The sequence below is a fragment of the Callospermophilus lateralis genome, chromosome 12 (assembly GCF_048772815.1).
Source record: "Callospermophilus lateralis isolate mCalLat2 chromosome 12, mCalLat2.hap1, whole genome shotgun sequence".
Lineage (NCBI taxonomy): Eukaryota > Metazoa > Chordata > Mammalia > Rodentia > Sciuridae > Callospermophilus > Callospermophilus lateralis.
In genome coordinates this window covers 100,896,793-100,919,342 of record NC_135316.1, presented here as the reverse complement: position 1 = coordinate 100,919,342, position 22,550 = coordinate 100,896,793, and the positions used below count along the sequence as shown (strand labels likewise).

Sequence of the window (22,550 nt, the reverse complement as noted above, 5' to 3'; positions counted from 1 at the left end):
GCAAGTTAATACCATAATTTAATTACAAATGGATAAATATGGTAACGGGTATTTACAGAAGGGAGGGTGTTATTACGGAAAAAGCTAACGGCACAACGTTTATTTTCCCCCCACAATCTTTCATACAGGAACTAACAAATTGAACTTGCAAAAGCACTAAAACATCACATGTAAACCCAACTAACAGAAAAATACATTCACAAGCGTTGTTGTTGTTGGTGGTGTGTGTGTGCTATGGGTCGGTGTGTCGAAGAAACAGAAGGGAGACTTTGGCACGGCTCAATTTTTTTTCCTCCAGTCTATAGTTGCATGAAGTTTACAATCAAGTTGCCTCATAAAAAGGAACACAATATTCAATACCACAATACAAAATAAACCATTTTCTTCCACATTACTTAAAAAAGAAACCAGGTAAACTAAAGAGAAAAGAAAAAGGCCATCACTTGGGGAAGGAAAGGAAGGCAGGAAGGAACGCAACCCAGAGTTTACAAATGGACAAAACTTCTATACACCAAGAAGCCGTTAAAATCACTCAGAGAAGGAAAGGAAAGCGTCTGCTATGTACAGTTTGTCTGAAGACTTGGAACAGGGTGGGAAGGAAAGGGGGCATGAGGGATGATGGCAGGGAGGTTTGATTCAATATTTTTGTGGGATTTTCTTTTAATTAATTTTTTATTTCTTATTTTATATTTTCAGCTTCAGAGACTCCGGAAGGGTTTTTTTTTTCCCTTGCTTTTCATGCCTAAATTTTTTTCTTTAAAAAAAAAAAAAAAAAAAACTTTTAAAAAATCCTTCTGCTGGTAAAATCATTTTCATCATCATAAAAATCAGATTTATAATTTTAACAATACGAGATCACAAGGCGCCCTCGCCTCTCGCTGCGGGGAGGGCAGCTGCGCTGGGAACTGGGAGAGGAAGGGAGGCCCGGGCCCTCACACGTACCATTCATTGAAGTTGGAGGAGAGGCCGCTGTGGCCCCCGGCTGTCGCACTGCCCCCACCAGAGCTGCCGCCGCCCCCGCCGCCCGCCCCACCGCCGCCCCCACCGCTGCCACCGCCGGAGCCGCCTCCCGAGCCGCCTCCCGAGCCGGAGCCTCCGCTCCGGTGCACGGCGGACACCGCGGCCGCCGCCGCCGCTGCCGCTGCCGCCGCCGCCGCCGCCGCGGGAGAGAGATTGGAGCTGCTCTGAGGCTCGGAGCTGGGGGACACCAGCCCCGGGGGCGTGGATGACTCGTAGCCTGAGCTGGCGGCGGGGGAGGACTCAGAGCCCTGAGGGGAGGACTCATGGACCTGCAAGACAAAAGCCGGGAGGGGGGACCAGAGGGGACTGGATGTGAGTGCAGCTGCTGTGAGGCCGGGGCCCCCGAGGGGGAGCACCCCAGAAGTGTCCCTCTCCACCCGGGCTCCCTGGGGACCTTCCCGGGCGCGCTGCGGTTTTCGGTTTTCCAGGCCCCTACGGGCCGGCCTGCCAGGCCGGCCTCGCCCTCCTCCCTGCTACCGCGGGGGTACCTTCATGTGCTTCCGCAGGGAACTGGGGTGCGTGTAGGACTTGTCACACATCTTGCAGAGATAGGGCTTATCGGAGGTGTGGACGTGCATGTGCTTCTTCCGGTCGCTACTGTTGGCAAAGCGCCGGTCGCAGCCCTCAAACTCACACTGGAAAGGCTTCTCCCCTGTGGGCGGCAAACATTGTCGCTTGTTGAGACACAGAGCCCCGGAACACCAGGCTGTTAGGGGGCAGGCAAGGCGACGACTTGGGGGTAGAAGGGCTGAATTCCTTAAACAGGTCGGATCCCCTCTGTGGCAGACCCAGATGAAATTAACCCCTTTTCCACCTGACAGTACTGATCATTTACTTCATATTTCACTTTCTTCTACGCTGAAGCCCATCTCCTCGAATTTCTAACAAGTTTGGGGTAGATCCTGGCCCTGCCCGCTTTTCTATAGGACTTCTTGGATGCGCAGCTTCTAACAAGTTGGTCTCGCCATGGAGAAGCTGTTATTATGACAAAATATTTGGGGCATTATCAAAATCACACAGGCTGCTGGGCTGCTGTCGGTTTCTCTCTGCCGCCAGTAGGCAATTACATTTGGAGAAGCTATGTGTTGTTTGGGGGACGGGCTGTGGATATTAACTGAGCCAGTATTTTTCATCCAAAATTCTGCATATTGAATTAACTGTAATTCTAGTTTCACCAGTCTTTTAAAAATAAGTTTGAAAAAAAGGGGAGGGGGGAGGGTTAATAGTAGAGATAAGGTAGTCTTATAATAATTGCAGAGGGACCAAGCTGGGGGGTGGGGTGGGGAACAGAGTCAGGAACACCTTTCAAAATCTCCCCGTTTAATTTTCTGGTGGTCCCAACATCCTGTTGCCAGAATTCCAAATGCTTGGAGTCATTTAGAGGTGTGAGAACTCAAACGTCGTTCCACTAGGAAAGGGGATCGTTTAACGTTAAATTCCATTAGCACCTAAATTGTTTTTTAAAGACATCCGCTCAGAGACAGGACTCGAAAGCTAGCATTTCATGCAAATAAATTTCTCAAATTTTAAACCTTGTTAAAAGCTTGTCTCGCACCTCGGCTCCCTCCCTTCCCAAAAGAGAACAATAGGCCTCTGGCGCATCCCCACTTCGGAGTAAATATTGACGAGGGAAGTTGCTAAAACATTTGGCTTTCTTTTAGGAAATCGTCTGGCACGATTTTGACTGAGCCCTGGTCATAGATGAATAATCTATGAGGCTGGAGGCGCGCTCTTTTGCGGCTCTCTCTTCTCACGCGATCCCCCGTGGGGACGCGCTGCCTGGGGCTCTCACGGACCGGATTGTGGGTCCAAGTTTGGAATCGCAAACCCTGTGGTGCCCATTAGAGATTTTCACAAACTGCTGCGAAACCACCGTAAAGCCCCCGCGACCCACCCCAAGATGGGCTTAAAAAAAAAAAAAAAAAAAAAACTTTAAAAATGAGAAATGCTTTACAGCTCCGGCTCACACCAGGCTTATTTAATGGGAAACAGTCCCGGGAAGGGCGTTTGGACCACGAGTAAAAGACGTGGGAAAATACACAAGCCATTCAAACACAGACACGCACCCGGAGCAGAAAAGCACATTCAGACAAGCTGGCAAAATCCTCTCTAGGCTCGCTTCCCGGGCACCGAGTTACAGAGCAGTTTTATTTTGTGCGTTCTATTTAGAACGCAAATTATTAACCAGGGCTGAGCAAAGGAAGCAGTTGCATCACCCCACACGTACATTTGATATTATACTGGTCATTTAAAATTCAATTTCCGCACATGGAAAAACCCAGGCCAATAATAATCTTTCATCATCCAACAAAAACAAGCCGCTCGCTCTTTCACACACACAAAAAACATCTCCCGTCCCAGGGCCCGGGCTAGCGGTTGGCGCCCTCCGACCGCGCGCTCGAGCGCGTATACACACACAGACACACACACACACACACACACACACACACACACACACACTTCAGCTTGTGCATTTCTCCCCAAGTCTCCCTTCCGCACTTCGTCCCGGTCCCTGCCTGCGGTTACCTGTGTGGGTCCTTTTGTGGATCTTGAGGTTCTCGGAGCGCGCGAAGACCTTGCCGCAGCCCGGGAAGGGGCAGGGAAAGGGTTTCTCGCCTGTGTGCACGCGGATGTGGTTGACCAGTTTGTATTTGGCCTTGAAGGGCTTGCCTTCGCGAGGACACTCCTCCCAGAAGCAGACATGGTTGCTCTGTTCCGGGCCTCCGACATGCTCCACCGAGACATGGGTCACCAGCTCGTGCATGGTGCTGAAAGTTTTGTTGCAGCTCTTCTTGGGGTTGCTGAGCTGTTCGGGGTCGATCCACTTGCAGATGAGCTCCTGCTTGATGCACTGCTGCCGCATGTAGCGGAAAAAGGCACCGGGGTGGTGGTGGTGGTGGTGGTGGTGGGCCGCGGCCGCTGCCATGTTCATACCCATGTTCATATTCATGGGGCCGTACTGATTGTGGAGCTGCGCCGCCGAGTACGGGTCGGTCCGCGGGCTGGCCACCTGGCGATATTGCTCCGAGCGCCCGAACACTTCTCCAGGCAGCCCGAGGCGCATCTGCCCATTGAGCACATTCTGCGAGCTGTGCGGCCCATGCTGCTCCGGGAGGCCAGGGAAGAGGAGGTGGCCCTGCGCGTCCGAGTGCGCGTGGTGAAGGCCACCCGCACCCGGCCCGAATAGCCCATGCTGCCCTCCGCCCGGCGCCGAGTCCCCGAAGCCGCGGCTGCGGAACAGGAAGTCCCGAGTGGAGTTGAAGGGCGGCCCGGAGTAAGAGCCAACATGCGCAGCGTGGGGCCCGAGCGCGGCGGCTGCGGCGGCGGCCGCCGCGGAGCCGGGGTAGGCGCCGGGGCCCTGAGACGTGAACGCCGAGCTCTGGCCAGGGGACAGCTCGTGTGCGCCCGGGTTGAGCTTAAAGGCTCCCATGTGCGCAGCGGCCGAGTCTACGAAGCCATTCTGCGCTGCCGCCAGGCTCAGTTCACGGTCTTGCATCTCCGCGGCCGCCGCCGCTGCCGCGGCTGCCGAATGGTGATGGTGGCGCGCAAAGCTGCCCACCCCGATGGCCGGGAACTGCGGCCCCGCGTCCAGAAGCATGGCCAGTGCGCCCGCCCGCCCTGTCGGCCCCGGCGAGCCCTGCGCTTTCGCGCCGCCTCGGCTCCCACTCCCAATTCGCGCGGTGCGTCCAGTGGCCGCTGGGCTCCGGGAGCAGGCGGCGGTGGTAGAGGCGGCTTCAGCCCGGGCAGCCGCGATCCTGTGACTGCCGCCTCCGCCACCGCCTGGATCTGCCTCCAGCGGCCGGGCACAGAGCGAAGGCGCGGAGAGGAAGAGGAGGAGGCGGCGGCGGAGGAGGCGCGGGAGGAGGAGGAGGTGGAGGAGGAGAAGAGTCCAAAGCCAGGCGGAGAACCAAAGTGTATTAAAGGAGCTGCGGCGGGGGCGGGCGGGCAGGGCAAGGGAGGGCGGGAGGGAGGAGGGAGCGAGAGGGAGGTGTGGGGAGCAGAGCGGAGAGGGGGGCCACCGGGGGGCGAGCGCAGCTCCGCGGCCCCCACCCCTGCGCGCACCCGCGCGCGCACGAACACACTCACTCGCTCACTCGCCCCGCAGACCCCGGGCCCGGCTGCGCCTAGCTGCGTCCACAGAATGAAATCTCTGCAGCTGCAGGACCAGGATGGATGCCCGGGGGCGGCGACTGTCCTCAGCCCGGCAGGCGAGCGAGAAAAGGACGGAGGCTAGCTTCGCTCTCAGCGTCCGGCGCTCGAGCTCAGGGTACCCGCGGCTCCACCTGACCGCGGCTGGGGCTCCGGGACAACAGGAGGAGGCCAGGCGCTGGGTCCGCCGCACGGTCTGGCGGCCGTTCCCTCCCTCGCGGCCCTGCTCGCGCCGCCCCGCGCGCTGCGGGTATTGTTCCGCTCCGCGGCTGCGGTGTTCAGCCCTCCTGGTCCTCCGCGCTTGGCATTGGCTGCGCTTCGAGTAGTAAACTTGCAGTGGCCACGAATTCCCCCAGATGAAGGAAGCAGCCGCGCCGCTCCCTCTTTCTTTAAGTTGTGCCGGAGGAGGAGGCGGGCGGGGTGGGGGGAGAAGGAGGCTGTGGGAGGGGAGTAGGCAGGGAGGGGGAGGGGAGAAGGGGGGCTGGGCGGAAAAACAATAACAACAATAAAAAAGTGATCTCTCGCTCGCCCCCTTCCTCAGGCAGGTCGGCCCTGGGTGCTGGACCGGGAGCGGATGGCCGCACCCGCGAGGACAGAAGGGAGTCCCAGGTCCCAGCAAGTGAGAGAAGGCCAAAGCGGCTTCCCCCTCTCGGCTGCAAGGGGCTGCATTCGCCACCGCCTGTTTATTTCGGTGGGCACTACCGCCGCAGCTGCAGCCTTTTATTTTTTATTTCTTCTTCTTCTTTTTTTTTTTTTTTTTTTTTTTGTCTCCTCCTTTTCCTTTCCCCTCCCCCGCGTCCCCCTTAGTCTCCCGCCCCGGGTTCTCTATCTCCCGCTCCAGGGCCGGCCTCTCGGTCACACCGCCCCTTTAACGGCGGCTCCCGCCCCGCCCGCCCTCCTGACGCCACTATTGGTCGCTGCGGCCTCGTCAATCCGGCGCTCCCGCCCCTAGGCCGGCCAGCCCCGCCTCCCCCGCGCCCCGGGAGCTCCTAGCCGCTCCAGCATCCGCCGAATGTGCCCGCGGGCCGTGTCTGCCAGCCTAAGGCGCTTCGCCGGCGCGCTCGGTGCTTCGGCTCCTCGGCCTGGCCGGCAGCGTCGCCCCTGGGAATCGCGCAGCAAGCGTTGCGAGGGCCCCAGGCCGCGGGGTTACGTCGCCCTCAGCTAGTCGCTGGCCAGAAGCGGGACAGTACCCACACAGGCCACGGACTCCCCAGGGATCCGAGCCACTCCCAGCAACTTTAAATCCCAGAAACTGCGGGCCCGGGCGTTCCGTGCCGCCCGAGACGTGGCTTGCAACCGGGTAGTCACTCCGGAGGTCCTGCGCCCTGGGACATTTCAGGCCGATAGCCCGGTCGGGAGCGCGTAGCAGGGAGCGGCCTGGGGGCCCATCTCTTGCCGATTTGGCACGCTCCCTATTCCTTCCCCTCCCTTGGTGAACCTGCTCTATGGTATTGAAAACTGGTGAAGGACGGTGGGCACATAGTCTTTCCGGCTCCTACGATTCTCTGGATTCTCACCCAGACACCGCCCCCACGCCGGGCGGTGGTCCCCACCCGCCCCTGGGCGCGCTTAGTTCCCCAGCCGCTCGCCTCCTGCTCCGATTACAGCAGTAAACATTGGGCAGTGCCCCCCTCCACGAAGGAGGGGGTTGTCTGGAAGTCGTTTAAAGACGGTGTCACCCTAGGGGTCGATGCCCAGTAGTCTGCTGCCACGATGAATTGAGAAGGATGGGGACGCTAGCAGCCAAGCAAGGCTTAGGCCAGAATTTGGCTGAGGGTAAGGCTCAGGGCCTGGGGAGAGGAAACCGCCAGACTCGTAGGGCTTAACCCCTCCATAAGGTAAATATTACTTCTCTGGGAGTGAAGAGTGTGCCCCTTCTCGGGCGTGAGCTGGACACGAAGCTACTCCCGGTGCGGCCCCTGGCCAGCCCCCTTGGCCCTGAGGCCTACGCTGCACCCTGAGTCGCTGAGGACATAGTCTGTCCCAACGCCCGAAGCTCCTGCTCTCGAGGTAACCAGAGAGGGAACCGCGGATTCCCAGGCTGTGGAGGTGTGAAGGGACAGGGTAAGACCAGCGCCTTTCTTTGCCTGGCTGGTCTGGAAAACTGCTTTTATTTACAAATCGCTGGGAGTTGAAATAAAAATTCAAGCAAGAAAATAATCACCGTGCACTTCAAATTTTTAATCTTAAAATGAAATCATCCAAAACGCGGGAAGAATCTTCTCACTATTGCTAGCATAACCCGAGCTTTCTTGTGCGGGCTCAGACGGCCTCTGCCCGCTGAAGCGGGTCTCTCTCTGTGTTGGAACTGGCTGTAGCCCCTTCCATAAAGGGCCCTGTGCCCTCCTTCTGTCCTCCCCTCTTCCCTGCCATGGGGGAGGGGGGCAAAAAGGAAGGGGACTGGGACACCTGGCTAAAGCTTAGGAGTTTGTCTGGAAGCTGGAGGCACTCTTCTTTCCCTATGTCTTTTCTAAAAGGGGCAGAGGGCAATTGCCAAGTTGGCCCCCAAGAGAGAGGGTGGGGGGAAGAAAAAAGGGAGAGAATGAATTCTCCTGGCAGAAAGGCTGCCTTGCCACGTTGAGCCCTTTAAAATTGCCCAATGCAGTCTTTCACGTTTGTTTACTGTATAAATTGATGAATTTATATGGGGGAGATGAAGGGAGAGTACCTGGAATGGCTTATTCCAAACATTACCAAAAAAAAAAAAAAATCCTTAATAGAGATTGTGAGAAAGCAATCTTGCATATCCAAAGAACTCACTTCCTTTCCTTCTTTCAAGGCATCAGACTTCCAAGTTTTCTTCCTTTACCACTTTCTCACCCCTCCCCAATCCTCCCTCCCGCTCCTCTTTGACCCATTCTCTCTTTTCGCTTTGATTCCTCTTTTGCTGCGCCCGCGTTTTGGGGTAGCGCGGCTGGGCGCTTACTGGCGCTGGGTTCCGGGGGCTGCTCGCTGCCGGGCAGTGGGGCAGACGCCTTAATTCCCGCCGGAGACCCCGCGGGCTGGGCCCTCCTGGCTATTCTTTCCCTGCTCCAGTTCTCCTCTCTCTGCAGGACACAGAGGAGCTGAGCCAAGTTCAAAGTCACGTCTCCATCCCCTCTCAGAAATGCTTTATTTCTCTGCAAACCGCAAAACCCTTTTCCTTCAATGACAGTATTTTTTTTTTTTTTTTTTAAGGAAGTAGAGGGAAGAGCGAGAGAGAACAAGAAGGGAAAAAAAACTGCAAAGGCTTCAGAGTTATCGCCTCAAAAGTGGACCCCTGTTCCTTGGCAGGAAGGGGGTGGGGAGGGGGGAGAAGAAGAAAGGGAAAGGAAAAGCGGGGGAAAAAAACCCGGTCAAGCTTTCTTATAAACTGTGTGCATGAATTCAGTTTTTCAACAGGTTTCTGGAAGGACAGTTTTGCAGCGTTGTCAGACTGGAGGTACCCACAACTAGTTCCATGTCCCCTCATTGTGAGTTTCCAAAAATTGTTCTTCTGAAATCCTGAAGAAGCCTGAACCAGGCAAAACCTGAGCCTAGGGCTGGTGAAGATCCGGAAAACCTTGGGAGTGTGGTGGGGCGTTCATTTCCTGGCAAAGAGAGAGAATCACAGCAGGATCTGGAATGTGTGGTATATTCAAAACTTAGAAAATCCCACCACACACCCCGACACTTATCAACTGAGAACCTCCTTTTGGTTTCTGGGCCTCTGGAAACAATGTTGTTTGAATTCTTTTGTAGTATGATGTGCATTTTGTGTACATATACACAAACTGTGCACACTCTGTCCTTCTCACATATACATTGTTCCATGGGAAAAGCTAAAAAACAAACAAACAAAGTCAATTGTTAAATTGGAAAGCCACTTTATTATTGAAACTTTTAATATTCCTCTGAAGAAAAGAGGGGGTGGGGGAGAGAAGCAGAGAGAAGAGATGAGAGAAACAAGTATGGAATACACTGCATAACCTGGATAAAAAGGAGAATGTTTTCAGGATTCTAGCACCATCGTTTATATTACAGACTCATAAATTCAACAAGATCATCAACAGGATATTAAGTTGCAGGTCACCTTTGATTCAGCTGTCTCAGCCACTCCTGGGCTGGGTGACCCCTGACCCGTGAAAAGACTACATGTGTGGTAGGGAAGCTACCTCTGCAAAACCCACCTAGAACAAATGTTCTTTGTCAGAACTTTAGAAAAGTGTAATGTAAAAGAAGGGGAAATTGTGAAAAATCTCAGCCAATATTGTAACTTTTAAATATGTCATAGCATAAGGCCCTCTCCAGTCTGCTAAAAGAACTTCTTTTCCACCTACAGTTAAAATTTCTGTTTTCTAACTGGGCTTATTTAAAATATGTATAAAAATATGTACTCACCAGCAGTTTAGTGATACGGGTATGTACTTGTATATTTGTCAAAAAAGGACTCTGGGAAAAATAGAAGGGATCCATCACACCTGTCTTTAACCCTGGTGATAGTGGCTGTGGTTTTGTGAAAGGAAGGGAACTAATTGTTCCTATTTCATCTCCTCTTTCCTGATGGGAATTTTTCCACTGCTGCAAAATAAAACAAAAACAAACAAACAAAAACCAGAAGGCATTAGTTTATGTGAACATGTTTAATTATCCTGAGGACCGTTATCCTTTGGGCTCCCAGGCGAACCACATCCAGGGAGGTTGAATACAGATGACAGGCGAGCAGCTTTCCAATAAACTGCAGTATTATTGCAATAGACTTTGTAATACAATTTATGCTGTCATTCATAAATAACAATGCCATATGTCAACCATATTGCTTACACAAGTAAATCCATCAACGTGTCACTATTTGATTTATCTTAACAGCTTCTTCAAATATTGAAGCATAGATACTGAAAGGGTGTTGAGTGGGGGTAACCACCCCACAACTCTGAGATTTTTAAAAAACTACATATCCTCTGTTTGCTCCTTTTTTTTTTTTTTTTTTTTAAATCTTGCATCCAAAAACATTCTAAAGGATGAGGGATGAAGTGGGGGAGAAGCAAATCCTGGGGCCAGTATGATTATTAGGTGGTTATATGAATTGTGAACATGTAGGGAGGGTTTTGTTTTGTTTTTCTTGTTTTCACTTTCTGAGTTTATTTTAGAACACAGGAGTGTCTCCCAGGAAATTACCAAACCTGATGGTCAAATGTAGGCCAAAGTCAAAGATCTTTCTCCAAAAACCACTATCTGTGAGTTTTTAAAAGTTTGATAACCAAATGAAAGCATTTGAGGAAAGGTCAGTTTTATACAATTTATTTAGTAGTGGGGAAGTAGAGGGATAATGTTTTTGCAGCTTTTAACCATAAAGGTTAAGTGGACATGAGAAGGTCTAATTGTTGACCATCAAAACTGAAATTAACAACAAAACAAAACCCCACGGAATTCAACATCTCAGTCACTGGCCACACAGCTGTGACTTCCACCTTATTTTCATTGTGTTCATGCGCATGTGACAGGGATCATAAACTTTACCACAAAGCACATGTTTGGACACTCTTAGCCCCGCACATAGGAGCCTGAGGATTCTGCGGGAATTTAGGAGGACAGAAAAGAGAGGCAATCCTCTTAGAGCCATTCAGAGGTCAGCGAAAGGGGGTGGGGGGGCAGTTAGGAGCAATAAGGCCCTCACAGCAGCCCCCCACCCAAGGCAGATCGCTAGTGGTGAGGGTGGGAGGGTAGAGGATCTAGTCCCTACACACTGCGGATAGGGCCAGGGGAGGTGGCCCATGGACCTTGCTGCCTAGACGGGTGGCGATGTCCTTGCATCGAAAATTCCCATCACTTCCAGCCCTGACAAAGCGCTACAAAATGCAGCTTTGCCGTCCCCTTTGCCCATCTGGCCCTGGCTTGTGGAGTTTCCAGTGAACCATCACCACCTTCCCAGGGTCTGCTTGCTAATCCCCCACCCGCGGCACCCCGTCCGCTAAGCACCCAAGGGCATCCTTGGGCTAGGCTTCAAAGGTCCTTCGATTTCTCCAGTAACTAACTTGAGGTGTCTCATTCGCCCTTGAACCCGCCTCCCACGCGGCCCAAATGCCCCTGGACTCTCCAAATCCGCCCGGACCCAGCCCTTCTACGAGGAGGTCGTTCTCTCAGAAACCACGCGGGATCAGCGAGTCATAAAGCAATTGCAGGGGCAATAAAAGGAGGCTTGGTGGTCCCCCAGCTCCTTTCTTGTTCACCCCACAGTCCCCAAGTGTCCCTCTTCCCTAGCCTGCAGAAACAATCAAAGGCTCAAAGGCCAGGAAATGTCCAATTCACTTCCCTAGAGTTTATTATTACCCACACCCATCGCAGGAAACTTGGCAGTGTTCAGTGAGGAACGGAGGGCACCGGGGAGCCTAGGAGCCGCGTTCCTCACTCCACGCAGCGGGAAGCCCTAAGCGCCCGCGTGAGCGTCCCCAGAGACCCGTTCAGTGGCCTCTATAGGCAACTGAGCTGTGGCGTGGCGGTCAGACTCCCGCCAGCCGGGCATTTACTGTGCCTCTCTCCTCCTCAGACTCTCGGTGCCTTTGTTCAGGACCTGAAGAGGTTGGGGTTCGGGGTGCAACCAAAAGGTCTGGAAACCGACGGCCTTAAAAAGCCCCCCAAAGGGCATTTCAGTGACTTGCCACATTGCTACCTCCACACAAGCACACAAGCACCTCTGCTGCAAGGGCATACGTTTTGAGGACTGGCCCTGAGGATCAGCACCACCGTGGAAATATGGGGCTAAATCCACGGAAGGAGAACTGGCATAGTGCCTCTATAGCCCCCTGCTTTTAAAATTAATACATCATTTTCTTCAACGCCCTGGAAGTTGTTGGTGTTTATTTAAGAAGAGTAACACAGTTATTGGGCCCTTAGAAACTCGGAATTTAAAGAGATTTTACTTGGCTCCCAAATAGCTTGAAAAAGAAACAGCGCACCTGGGGTCAGGCAGGTCATCACAATAACAAAAAAGCGCGTCTAACAAAATAACAAAAAAGCTCTTTTTATAAAGAAAGGCAATCCCGGAAATCCAGTGCAAGCCTTCCTGATGACCATCTAGCTAGGCCTATTCTCAGGTTTAATTGGCAGGAGGTTTATTGGCGCCTTATTGGTGTTGATTGAAATTTTGCTCCCAGTCCTTTTTCTTAAGAATTAGCAGCTCAAGTCGATTTACCTGAGTCAATTATCTTTTTAGGGTCTGGATTTGGTCATAAATTTGCAAATATTCATTAAACTCACTTTGTAAATATCCGTTTTTCCAGTCACTACCCAAATCTCTGTTATTTCCTAAGAAACTCTTTTCTTTTTTAAGGCTTCCATAAAAAGAATTTGATCAGGGAGCTATATTTGAATTAAGACATATTAAATCGATGACAGATACATATCACGCTGTGTTTAACAAGAGCTGTACAAGGAGGCGGGTTCCAGATTCCGCACGGCTCTGCTGCAGCATCATTCACATTTTTACAGCCCTTCCTTCATGCCTCCACCCATTAAACCATTAAATTTCAGCAATTCAATAAAACAAAGCAGTTATAATTTTGACGAAAAGCTATTTTGAGGGGGGTGGAGGTACCCATTTTATTGCGCAATAAAAATGCTCAACAGTCCATATTATAGGCGAGGCTGTATTTATTTTCTTTTTCTTTATTCATTCCTTTCCTTGGTTTTGTTTTGTTTTTACTTATAACCTGCAGGATGGAACTCAAAGCTGCCATTATTGCAAATATGGACATTCACTGCCAAGAAATTCACATAAAGGAAATTCACTTGAAATATTTTGAGAGGAAAGAAAGAAAGTGGTGATAATTCCCAATATGATGCTTTCTTTATAAATCATCCATAGAGATGGCACAGTTCTCAATCCACCTTCCTGTGATTGGCTTCAGATGTTTTAAGATTTTGGAACAAAATCATGGAAGGACATGGTCTCTTAAAATATGGATGTGGATTTTGTCACTCCTGCCTATTAAAATTTTCATTGTGCTTCACTCGTGCCTTTTTAATTTCCCTATATCTGAACTTCACTGAAGCTTTTAAAAAAAAAAAAAAAAAGCTCATTTGAAATTTGATAGTATTATTGTCTTTGTTTGCTTGTCAGTTTTATAAGAGAAATGACATTCCCATGGCTCATGGGGAAACTCTCACTTAGCATTGTTCACACCCATGTCAATGGGGCTATGGAATCAACTCTTTTGAAAAATATTCCTTATTTCTTCCCAGGACCATTTCCTGAGGATGGCTTTGTGTGGTCTACCTTTACTTGAACGGTAAACGAATTAAGCTAGGAACATGTTTTATTGTATCCCCAAAGGGGAGGGGGAACACATTTTATTTATTATGACCTCTAACAAATAATTTTATGGAGGAAAGCAAATTTTTAATCCTGATATTAGTTTTAGAACATTTTGGACTAACACATTTAAAAAAATGTTTCCTTTTAAAAATCTGAAGTGACAATTTGGTACACTATAACCTACTTTGGAATTTTCTGCCCCCCCCCCTCCCAAGTGATATAGGAACTTCACGTTATTTTTTTAAAAACTGATTTGGTAGCAAACTGCTGGGAAGGGATGGTGTTCACTAAGAACAGCAATGAGGTCCAGCTTTTATGGTTTTCAAATAAGACATCTCAGTTTACTTGAAAATGATAAGGTGAGATGATATTTTATTGTAAATAACTAACTAAGATAAATTGTATTGTATCTATTTGAATTTGTGGTCCTTTAAAAGAAATGAGGCATACACGTTAAGTGCGTTCTGGACAAGAAAGAGAAATTCTGCTTAAAGGACATTGCTTAGCACTGCTTCGCTCAGGAGAGATGAGGTTTGGCCTGCCCTGTCACTGTATCTCCGAAAGGCAAAAGTTAGCATTGCTGCCGGATATCCACGCCGCCCCGCCCCTCCGGTAGATCTAATTGGAAGTGGCAGATCTAGAACCCATGAGTAGTGAGATTACACTTTGAGCCAACTCCTTTGAACCCTGTTGAAAGGGACTCCATGAGCTAAAAAGTAGAAATAAAACCGTTCCTTTGGGAAAAGATTTATTTTGACTTCACCTGGCGTTTTGCGGAGCCAAATCACTCCAGTTGTTTTGCAATCAATAGACTTTAATAACCTTCCTTGGTCGGTCTCCTGTCTGCTCCCTACGTGAGAGCTGGGCAGACTGGTGTCCAAATGTCTCTGGCATCACCACTACAGGTATGAAGACGGGAAGTTCACCCTCCTGCAGAGGGCAGCTCAGGCATCTTCCAAAGTAGGAGGAGTAGAAGTGGGTACTGGAAGGGGAAACTGCGAGCAGTGAGGCGTAGGTTTTTGAAGTTAGGGGTTCCCGCCCCGCCCTTTGCCCCTTGGGGGTCTCCAGTCCCTTACCACCCGGTGTACCCTGACTGCGCGCGCACGCTCTCCATAGGCGCGTCAACGGAGCGCAGAGCGCTGCGCGCGCAGGCCAAGCACAAACTTTCTGCAAGTGCAACTTGGGCATCCCTGGGGAGGCGGGGACCAAGGGCTCCAGGGGAGGAGGGGGCGCGAAGTGAAAGCGCAGGCGGTCGCGAGCACAGGGGCGGTTCCCCGCTGGGCCCAGGGTCTGAACGGGAGCCAATCGGGCAGCCGAGTCTGCTGCCAATCACGCGGCTCCCTCCAATCCCACCCGTGCCATTTCCAAAATCTCAGTCCCACTGTGCAGCTCAAATGTGGTGCTCACTCTGCCAATCGCTGGAGGACAGAGTGGGAACAGGAATAAGCAGAGTTAGGAGGTCAGGACAAAAGAAGTTAAAGAGCGCCTAATATATACATGTTTTTGAAGGCGGGCAGAGGGAAAAAGGTCCCCCCAGTGAGGGTCTATGAGCCTGATTGTGTAGTTCTGATGGAGCCCCCTTTGAGCAAGAGGAACCCGCCAGAGCTGAGATTAGCGGATTTGGCAACGGCTCAGGCCCAGCCGCATCAGAATATGACAGGCTTCCCGGCGCTGGCCAGCCCGCCCGCCCACTCCCAACTCCGCGCTGCTACCGCGCACCTCCACCCGCGGGACCTGGGTACTGACCCCGGCGTGGCCGTCACTGCGCTTGGACCCGAGCACATGGCCCAGGCGAGCGCTCAGAGCCTCAGCCCTTCTTCCCAGGTGCTCCCGGCGCAGTCCGAGGCTCCAGCGGCTGCTGCCCGCACTGTGGCCGTAGTCGCGCACCCAGGCTCCGGCACCTACCCCGGCGGCGGGGGCAGCAGTGGCGCGCAGTCCTCCGCGCCCCCGCCCCCAGCCCCTCCTCTTCCTCCCTCCCCTTCACCCCCTCCTCCTTCCCCTCCCCCGCCTCCTCCTTCTGCCCTCTCGGGCTACACCACCACCAACAGTGGCGGCGGCGGCAGCAGCGGCAAAGGCCACAGCAGGGACTTCGTCCTCCGGAGGGACCTTTCCGCCACGGCCCCCGCGGCGGCCATGCACGGGGCCCCGCTCGGAGGGGAGCAGAGGTCCGGCACCAGCTCCCCCCAGCACCCGGCCCCGCCTCCCCACTCGGCCAGCATGTTCATCTCTGCCAGCGGCACCTACGCGGGCCCGGACAGCGGCGGTGGCCCGGCGCTCTTCCCCGCGCTGCACGACACTCCAGGGGCTCCCGGCGGTCACCCACACCCGCTCAACGGCCAAATGCGTCTGGGGCTGGCGGCGGCGGCAGCAGCAGCGGCTGCTGAGCTGTATGGCCGAGCAGAGCCGCCCTTCGCTCCACGCTCTGGGGACGCGCACTACGGGGCGGTGGCTGCCGCTGCGGCCGCCGCCCTGCACGGCTATGGAGCCGTGAACTTAAACCTGAACCTGGCTGCAGCGGCGGCCGCAGCGGCAGCGGGGCCTGGGCCCCACCTGCAGCACCACGCGCCGCCCCCGGCGCCGCCGCCGCCGCCGCCGCCCGCGCAGCACCCGCACCAGCACCACCCCCACCTCCCAGGGGCAGCCGGGGCCTTCCTGCGCTACATGCGGCAGCCAATCAAGCAGGAGCTCATCTGCAAGTGGATCGACCCCGACGAGCTGGCCGGGCCGCCACCGCCACCGCCTCCGGCCGGCGGCGCCAAGCCCTGCTCCAAAACTTTCGGCACCATGCATGAGCTGGTGAACCACGTCACGGTGGAGCACGTGGGCGGCCCGGAGCAAAGCAGCCACGTCTGCTTCTGGGAGGACTGTCCACGCGAAGGCAAGCCCTTCAAGGCCAAATACAAGCTCATCAACCACATCCGCGTGCACACTGGCGAGAAGCCCTTCCCCTGCCCCTTCCCGGGCTGCGGCAAGGTCTTTGCACGCTCTGAAAACCTCAAGATCCACAAGCGCACTCATACAGGTGGGTGTCTGTCCCCGGCCGCGCCGCCGCCGCCGCCTCCTGCGCCGCCGCCGCTTCCGCCGCTGCTTCTCCTCCTGCTCCTGCTCTCCTTAATTTTTCCCTCCTTCTGCTGCTTCTCTTCGCATACGTATAACCCGGACATGTGACTTCTTTTTTTTCTCTCCCCCTTTTTTCTATGAATAAGTAATTCGATAGCACACACAGGCCCCGCGCAGGCTTCCCACACGGCGGAGTCTCCAGCGCGCCCTCAGCCCCTCGGCCGGGACCGGCAACGCGCTCCAGCCGCCGCCGCCGCCGCCTCCCCGGAGCAGAAGCAGCAGCAGCAGGAGCAGGAAGGCGCCCAGGACGGTCGGCAGCCCCCATCCGCCCGGCCCCGGGAGGTCGGGGAGGGCCACGGGGAATCAGGGCCAGGGCCGGAGTCGCCCCTGCGGTGCCTCCCTTCCTACAGGTCGCAGACCCTGCGCGGTAGCTGCACCACCGAAAGCCGGGGGGGGTGGGGTGGGGGGGGCAAGGGCGCGTGGGATTTGCTACGGTGTTGGGGCCGCGAGCTGGGGCCCGTCGGAGGGAGGGGGTCTAGTGCCTCCGAGATGGGTGCGGATGTCAAGAGGAGCCCGCCCTCCGCCCCCCCCCAGACCCCCGCTCAGTCACACCCCACTCACACACCCCACTCCTAACCCCTCCACGTACATGGTCCGGGACCAGTTCACACACACTCCTGCCCGCCTCCTGCACCCCATTTCTGCGACACCCACACTCCCTCATACTTCATATATATGCTCCCTCACTTCATTTACACACCCGCAGTCACACACGCGCTGTCACACAGCGATCACACACATAGACTTCCCACGCACCTGCGAGTGTGCTGGATGCCGGAGAATTGGTTTTTGTCCTTTTAAGGAAGGTTCTAGTTGGAGGAAGATGAGACCTCTTGTGGTTGCTGAGGCCTAACCCGCTGTGGAACATGGGGTTGCGGAGTCCCCAGCGCCGTGGGGACCCTCCCACCCCACTCCAAGCTCTGCCTTTGGGGCCGCCGTGGCCCGGTGAGGGTGGCTGCAGCATGGGGCGGCGGTTTAGCCCCTTAGGGTAGTGTGCCCTCTTTGAACCAAGGAGTTCCTCGGTCGGTAGAGCTGCTGAGCATAGCCGGGATTTATAGGGACAGACAATATTACCCCTCGGAGGACACTTAAGTAACTGGAGTTTACATTCAGTGATCACTTGGCTGATTTATCGGTGGCGGTGGCGGCGGCGGCGAGGAGGCAGCCCGGGGGCGTGGGCCGCGACCTGGCCAGCGGCAGTCTGCGGGTGTTAGGGGTGTGTATGACTTATTCTAAATGTCCAGGAGCAGCCGCGGCCGGGTGGCCCCAGGCTGGCGCTCCAGGCCTTGCTCCTATGGACTGACACCTCACAGGCCTCCCTTGTGGACCTGCAGAAGACCGGCTGGGAGCACGTTGTCCCTTGAGCCTTGTGTTTTTCTAATCCAGATCAATCCACCTTAATGGCTTTTCCAAAAGGAAACTTCCCACGAGGCTCTTATAAAAACGCCATGGCCCACTAAGCCATCTGCTTGCTCGGTGCCCAGCACTGGGACTGTGAAGTCCCCGCCCTAACCGAGTTCCCAAAAGGAGGCCCTAAATGAGGCGCATGTGGCCTCCGCCCCTCTCCTTCCCTGGCCTCTGGTGGGGAGTGGACCTTCCTTCCCTGCCCCTCTGCCGGGGACCCCACAGCACTGAGCAGATTTTGCTCCAAGAGAGAGTGGGGGTGGGGGGCAGGGGACCGGTGGCTGGTTTTCTGGTTCCAGGTTGTGAGAATGATAGAATTTCCTGCTCCCCACTCCTGCTGCTAGTGTGAACCCCACCAGGAAAAGCATGCAGGGATTCCACACACACCCCAACCTGGGATGCTGGCGACTCCCAGTCCAACTCAAACCCGCGCCTGGCCTGGTGTTTTGGCTGTCCTTGGGTCCTCAGCCATTGGACATTGTGTCCAGAGAGGGACAGTTGTGGACTTCTTTCTCTCCCTAGTATAGACTTCTCTCCTTTTGGGGGGTTATCAGGACCCCAGAACAGATTGGTCAAACGGACTAATCCCCAGGTCACTCCTGAAGTCTTCTGTCCTGACCTGTTTGCCCTCAATTGGGTTTATGATCTGCCTCCCAGCCCAACCCTAGAGCAAGCTGGCAAGCCCTGAGTGATATCCACAACTTGATTTCCTTTCCGTTACCTTCCCACAGGCACCAAATCTCCAAAACTCTGTAAATAGTTAAATTCTGATGTGACTCCTCTGTCAGAATCTGGAATGTAAACACTGAGGTCTCTCAGTGTTTCTATTTAGGGGGAATTTACTCAGAGCTCCTGTGGGCCCCCTGAACAACACCAGGCCCTTCTAATACATTTCCTTTTTCTTCTGCTTTGTCCCTCCACCTTTCCTTTATCCCTAATTTCCAACTTTCTTTCCACTTCCTCTCTCCCTTTACTGACTTTTACTGCTTCTCTCTCTTGTGAGTAGTGGAGGGACTAGCAATGTTCAAAGCTTTACCTTTCACAATCCGGGTTATGTAAGTTGGGCAGAAACCTAAGAATTCTAAACAACATTGACATGTGCATAGAATGAATAAAACCACATAAGCCTCCCTATTGAAGGAGGTTGATTATCTTATTTTGTTTGTTTTGTAAAAAAAAAAGAAGACTGCTATTTTAAATTAGTATTATCTCCAACTTAAAATGTAATACAAAAATCGGGACAAGTCACTGATGTTTTGGTAGAAAGGAATTAGCTTTGTTTTTGCTGTGGGTCATCTCCAAAGAATTTTTAAAGGTTGTAATTTTTTGTGAGTTCTCTGTTTTCCTGCTATTTATAGGTTAAGAGTTGTATTCCAATAATGTCTAATTTCATTTTTAAACAAGGATAGGTAGGGAAAGTTATATTTCAGTCTTCTGGATATTTTCAGATGTGTTAACATATTCTGGCATTGAAGCAGTGGCCATTAGTGAAATATTTTTTAAAACAACAAACACATATTTGTGTGGAGGGAATAAGATTCACCACAGAAATGTATGTGCATTAAACCAATTCTTAATGGTTTTTCTTTTTAAAAATAAGTTATCCAAAACAAAGAAAGATGCCCTACCTAGTATGTCACCAAAGTAGCTGGTGATCTTTTTAGATCATCTGAATGTCAGAGGAAGATATTATAAAAGAATATGTGATGACTTATTCAATTATGGATTCAAATTTATAAGTTCATAGACACTAAGGTGAGAGAGCCCAGCTATGCTGTCAGTGATGTCTTCCCTTTTGTTTTTCAACCCCCAGGAGCAGTGGTTAAATTTTTCTGGTTGTGTTATTAAGCATCTCTACTTTTTGGACTAGTGGCCTTGTGTTTAAGTCATAGTGTGCCTGGTATGGTCAGACCAGCTTAGGGGTAACAGGCCAAAGACCCTGATTTTTTTTTTTTTAAAGTGGTTTTAATGAATAAGTGATGGAGAAAGCTGTTAGAATAAGTATACGAAAAGCCTAAGGTAAATGACAGATTGTGTGCCGAGACTGTGGTCTTTGCCCACATGTGATCAGATTCTGTTCTGCCACACTGTCCAGCACCCTGCAAGTTGTGGGGGAATCTGGCAGAATGCGGAGACCAGCAGCTTATTCTCTGCCCAGCCAGCCCTGCAAAAGCTGGTGGTGGGATTGTGTTTCACAGGTGCCTTTATTTCTAAAGGGAGAATGTTGGATTATTTCCTTTCCTTTCCTAACTCCACATCCTCTCCTGCTGCTCCTTCCCAGCAATGAAATTCTGGGAACACTCTGGAACAAAGTGCCATTATCATCATTTTATTGCATCCCCAGCTTATTTTTAATGTTATATGTTTATCTTTCTTCCATTTTTCTTGTTCTCACCTCCACCCGTGATTCTGAGAGTATCTTTTTATCAGTGTTTATCTTGATAGAGGATTTTCTACTTGTATATTTGAGTGTCCTGACCCTGAGATGAATGAGGTTGTTATGAGGGCCCAGGTGGGCTTCAGTGGTACATCCTGGGCCTTGCTTCAACCATGGGGATTTCACCCTGACCCCTGTAGTACCTAGGGGGCTGGCATCTGGCCTCTCAAAATCCAGATCTAAGCAGAACCTCCAGGCAAGTGGGCCCAGGCCAGTCCTTGCAGCATCTCTTCTCCTTTGCGTCTTGGAATATAGGAATTAGGAATAGAAATAAGGCTGGGTGTTGGTCTTTAGGAGAATGGGAAACTCCATCCCCAGTTCTGCTCCAAGATTTCTTTCAAGCTAGTCTCTGGAAAGCCATTGTTAACCTTTCCTGTGTTTCCTTGCAGGGGAAAAGCCTTTCAAATGTGAATTTGATGGTTGTGATAGGAAGTTTGCCAATAGCAGTGATCGAAAGAAACATTCCCATGTCCATACCAGTGACAAGCCCTACTACTGCAAGATCCGAGGCTGTGACAAATCCTACACTCACCCGAGTTCTCTGAGGAAGCACATGAAGATTCACTGCAAGTCCCCCCCACCTTCTCCAGGAGCCCTTGGTTACTCATCAGTGGGGACTCCGGTGGGTGCCCCCTTGTCCCCTGTGCTGGACCCAGCCAGGAGTCGCTCTAGCACTCTGTCCCCTCAGGTGACCAACCTCAATGAGTGGTACGTTTGCCAGGCCAGTGGGGCCCCCAGCCACCTCCACACACCTTCCAGCAACGGAACCACCTCTGAGTCTGAAGATGAGGAAATGTATGGGAACCCGGAAGTTGTGCGGACGATACATTAGAATTTATCATTATTAATAAGTGGGAGTCCTTGGACCATATCCTAACCTGAGACAATGCCGAGCCTGAGACAAACGTGTGACTCAGACTTGCTACTGGTCTAATTAGCCCTATTTATTCAGTATGAAACCCTATGGTGTTTGTACATTTAATTAATTTAATTAAGATATTTGGGCTTTTTTTTTTTCCTTTCTTCTTAAAAAAGCTAACAAAAAACAACCAAGCTGGACTTGTACATTGCAGGGAGACAGGGCTGAGGGCGAATTGTACCAAGGAAAATGAATGGAGACATTAACCGAGATACACACTGCCGATACATATATATGTGTGTGCATACGTGTGTATATATATCACACACATATATGCATGTATGTGTATATATTTAAAGTGGGGAGAAGATGAGCATTAAGTCAGAACTTCACACAGCAACCAGGCCCTCTGTGTTTCCCGGAGTGCCTCTTGAATGCCTTTGACACCGTAACGCAGGCTGCTTTTGAGCCTCCTTGTCAAGCCCTAATTCTGCAAAGGCCTCTTGATTGTAAACCACACACTTGCTGCATCGCCAACAGATCTTGGACTGTGCCTGTGTCCAAAAGTATTTGTAAAAGCCCTTTAAGTTCTAATATTTATAATTTTTAATTTTCATGCTTTTATTACTGATCTCATCTTAACATGATATTTTTATACAGGATTATTTCTTCAGAACCCTTACTTGTGTGATTTAAAAAAAAAAAAAAAAGTGCAGCAACCTTAATCTATCTCCATGTATTGTGCTACTGTGATTGTTCAAGCAAAAGTGGAGAGAAGAAAAGCTGCTGCAAGAGACAACTGTGAAACTGTGATCTTTTATAAAACAGAAGAAATTCAAGTGCTTTCTTTTTCCTCTCTGGAGTTTTTTTTTTTTTTTCTTTTGTTTTTGTTTTTGTTTTGTTTTTTTTAAATCTGAAATTTCAGATGCTGCCTTCTTACTGTGTCCAAACTTCTTGTGTAATAAAGAGATTGTTTTTGAGCATAAATTCTTTGGGATGCCAACATTGACAGTCAAGTCTGAGGAGGTGTGATGCCTTTTTTTTTTTTTGAAAGCTGTTGTTTTTGAAACGGGCCAACTCCTCTTTTATACTATTGTGTCAACCTTTAAAAAAAAAAAAAAAAAAGTCTCTATTTTTTACTGCCTAAATGCATTTGAGTGCATTTTCTTCCACCTGAGTACTGAGCACCCAAACTCTCTTCTTGAAAATGATAATGTGAAATACATGACTTACATTGAAAGAGGGGAGGGAGTTGCTATACATATTAAAATTTTTAAAAGGTTTGTAGT

General features: G+C 51.6%; 2 protein-coding genes across 2 annotated transcripts; one reads left to right on the top strand and one right to left on the bottom strand.

The window, feature by feature from the left end:
• Nucleotides 1-932: 932 nt before the first annotated feature.
• Nucleotides 933-4,618, bottom strand: Zic2 (Zic family zinc finger 2). Its single transcript, XM_076872524.1, has 3 exons — nucleotides 3,547-4,618; nucleotides 1,509-1,672; nucleotides 933-1,289 (listed from the first exon to the last, which is right to left on the bottom strand). Exons 1-3 carry the CDS (start codon nucleotides 4,616-4,618, stop codon nucleotides 933-935), a joined length of 1,593 nt encoding a protein of 530 aa, XP_076728639.1.
• Nucleotides 4,619-14,938: 10,320 nt separating this feature from the next.
• Nucleotides 14,939-21,234, top strand: Zic5 (Zic family zinc finger 5). The gene is made up of 2 exons (XM_076872556.1): nucleotides 14,939-16,463; nucleotides 20,792-21,234. Exons 1-2 carry the CDS (start codon nucleotides 14,939-14,941, stop codon nucleotides 21,232-21,234), a joined length of 1,968 nt encoding a protein of 655 aa, XP_076728671.1.
• Nucleotides 21,235-22,550: the final 1,316 nt, after the last annotated feature.

What these genes read in the sequence shown, in the direction of transcription:
- Zic5 (XM_076872556.1), top strand. Translation starts at nt 14,939, where the DNA reads ATGTTTTTGAAGGCGGGCAGAGGGAAAAAGGTCCCCCCAGTGAGGGTC. An exon ending in CCACAAGCGCACTCATACAG is followed by an intron (nt 16,464 to 20,791) that starts GTGGGTGTCTGT and finishes GTTTCCTTGCAG; the next exon opens with GGGAAAAGCCTTTCAAATGT.
- Zic2 (XM_076872524.1), bottom strand. Translation starts at nt 4,618, where the DNA reads ATGCTTCTGGACGCGGGGCCGCAGTTCCCGGCCATCGGGGTGGGCAGC. An exon ending in CCACAAAAGGACCCACACAG is followed by an intron (nt 1,673 to 3,546) that starts GTAACCGCAGGC and finishes TGCCGCCCACAG; the next exon opens with GGGAGAAGCCTTTCCAGTGT. An exon ending in CCCTGCGGAAGCACATGAAG is followed by an intron (nt 1,290 to 1,508) that starts GTACCCCCGCGG and finishes TTTGTCTTGCAG; the next exon opens with GTCCATGAGTCCTCCCCTCA.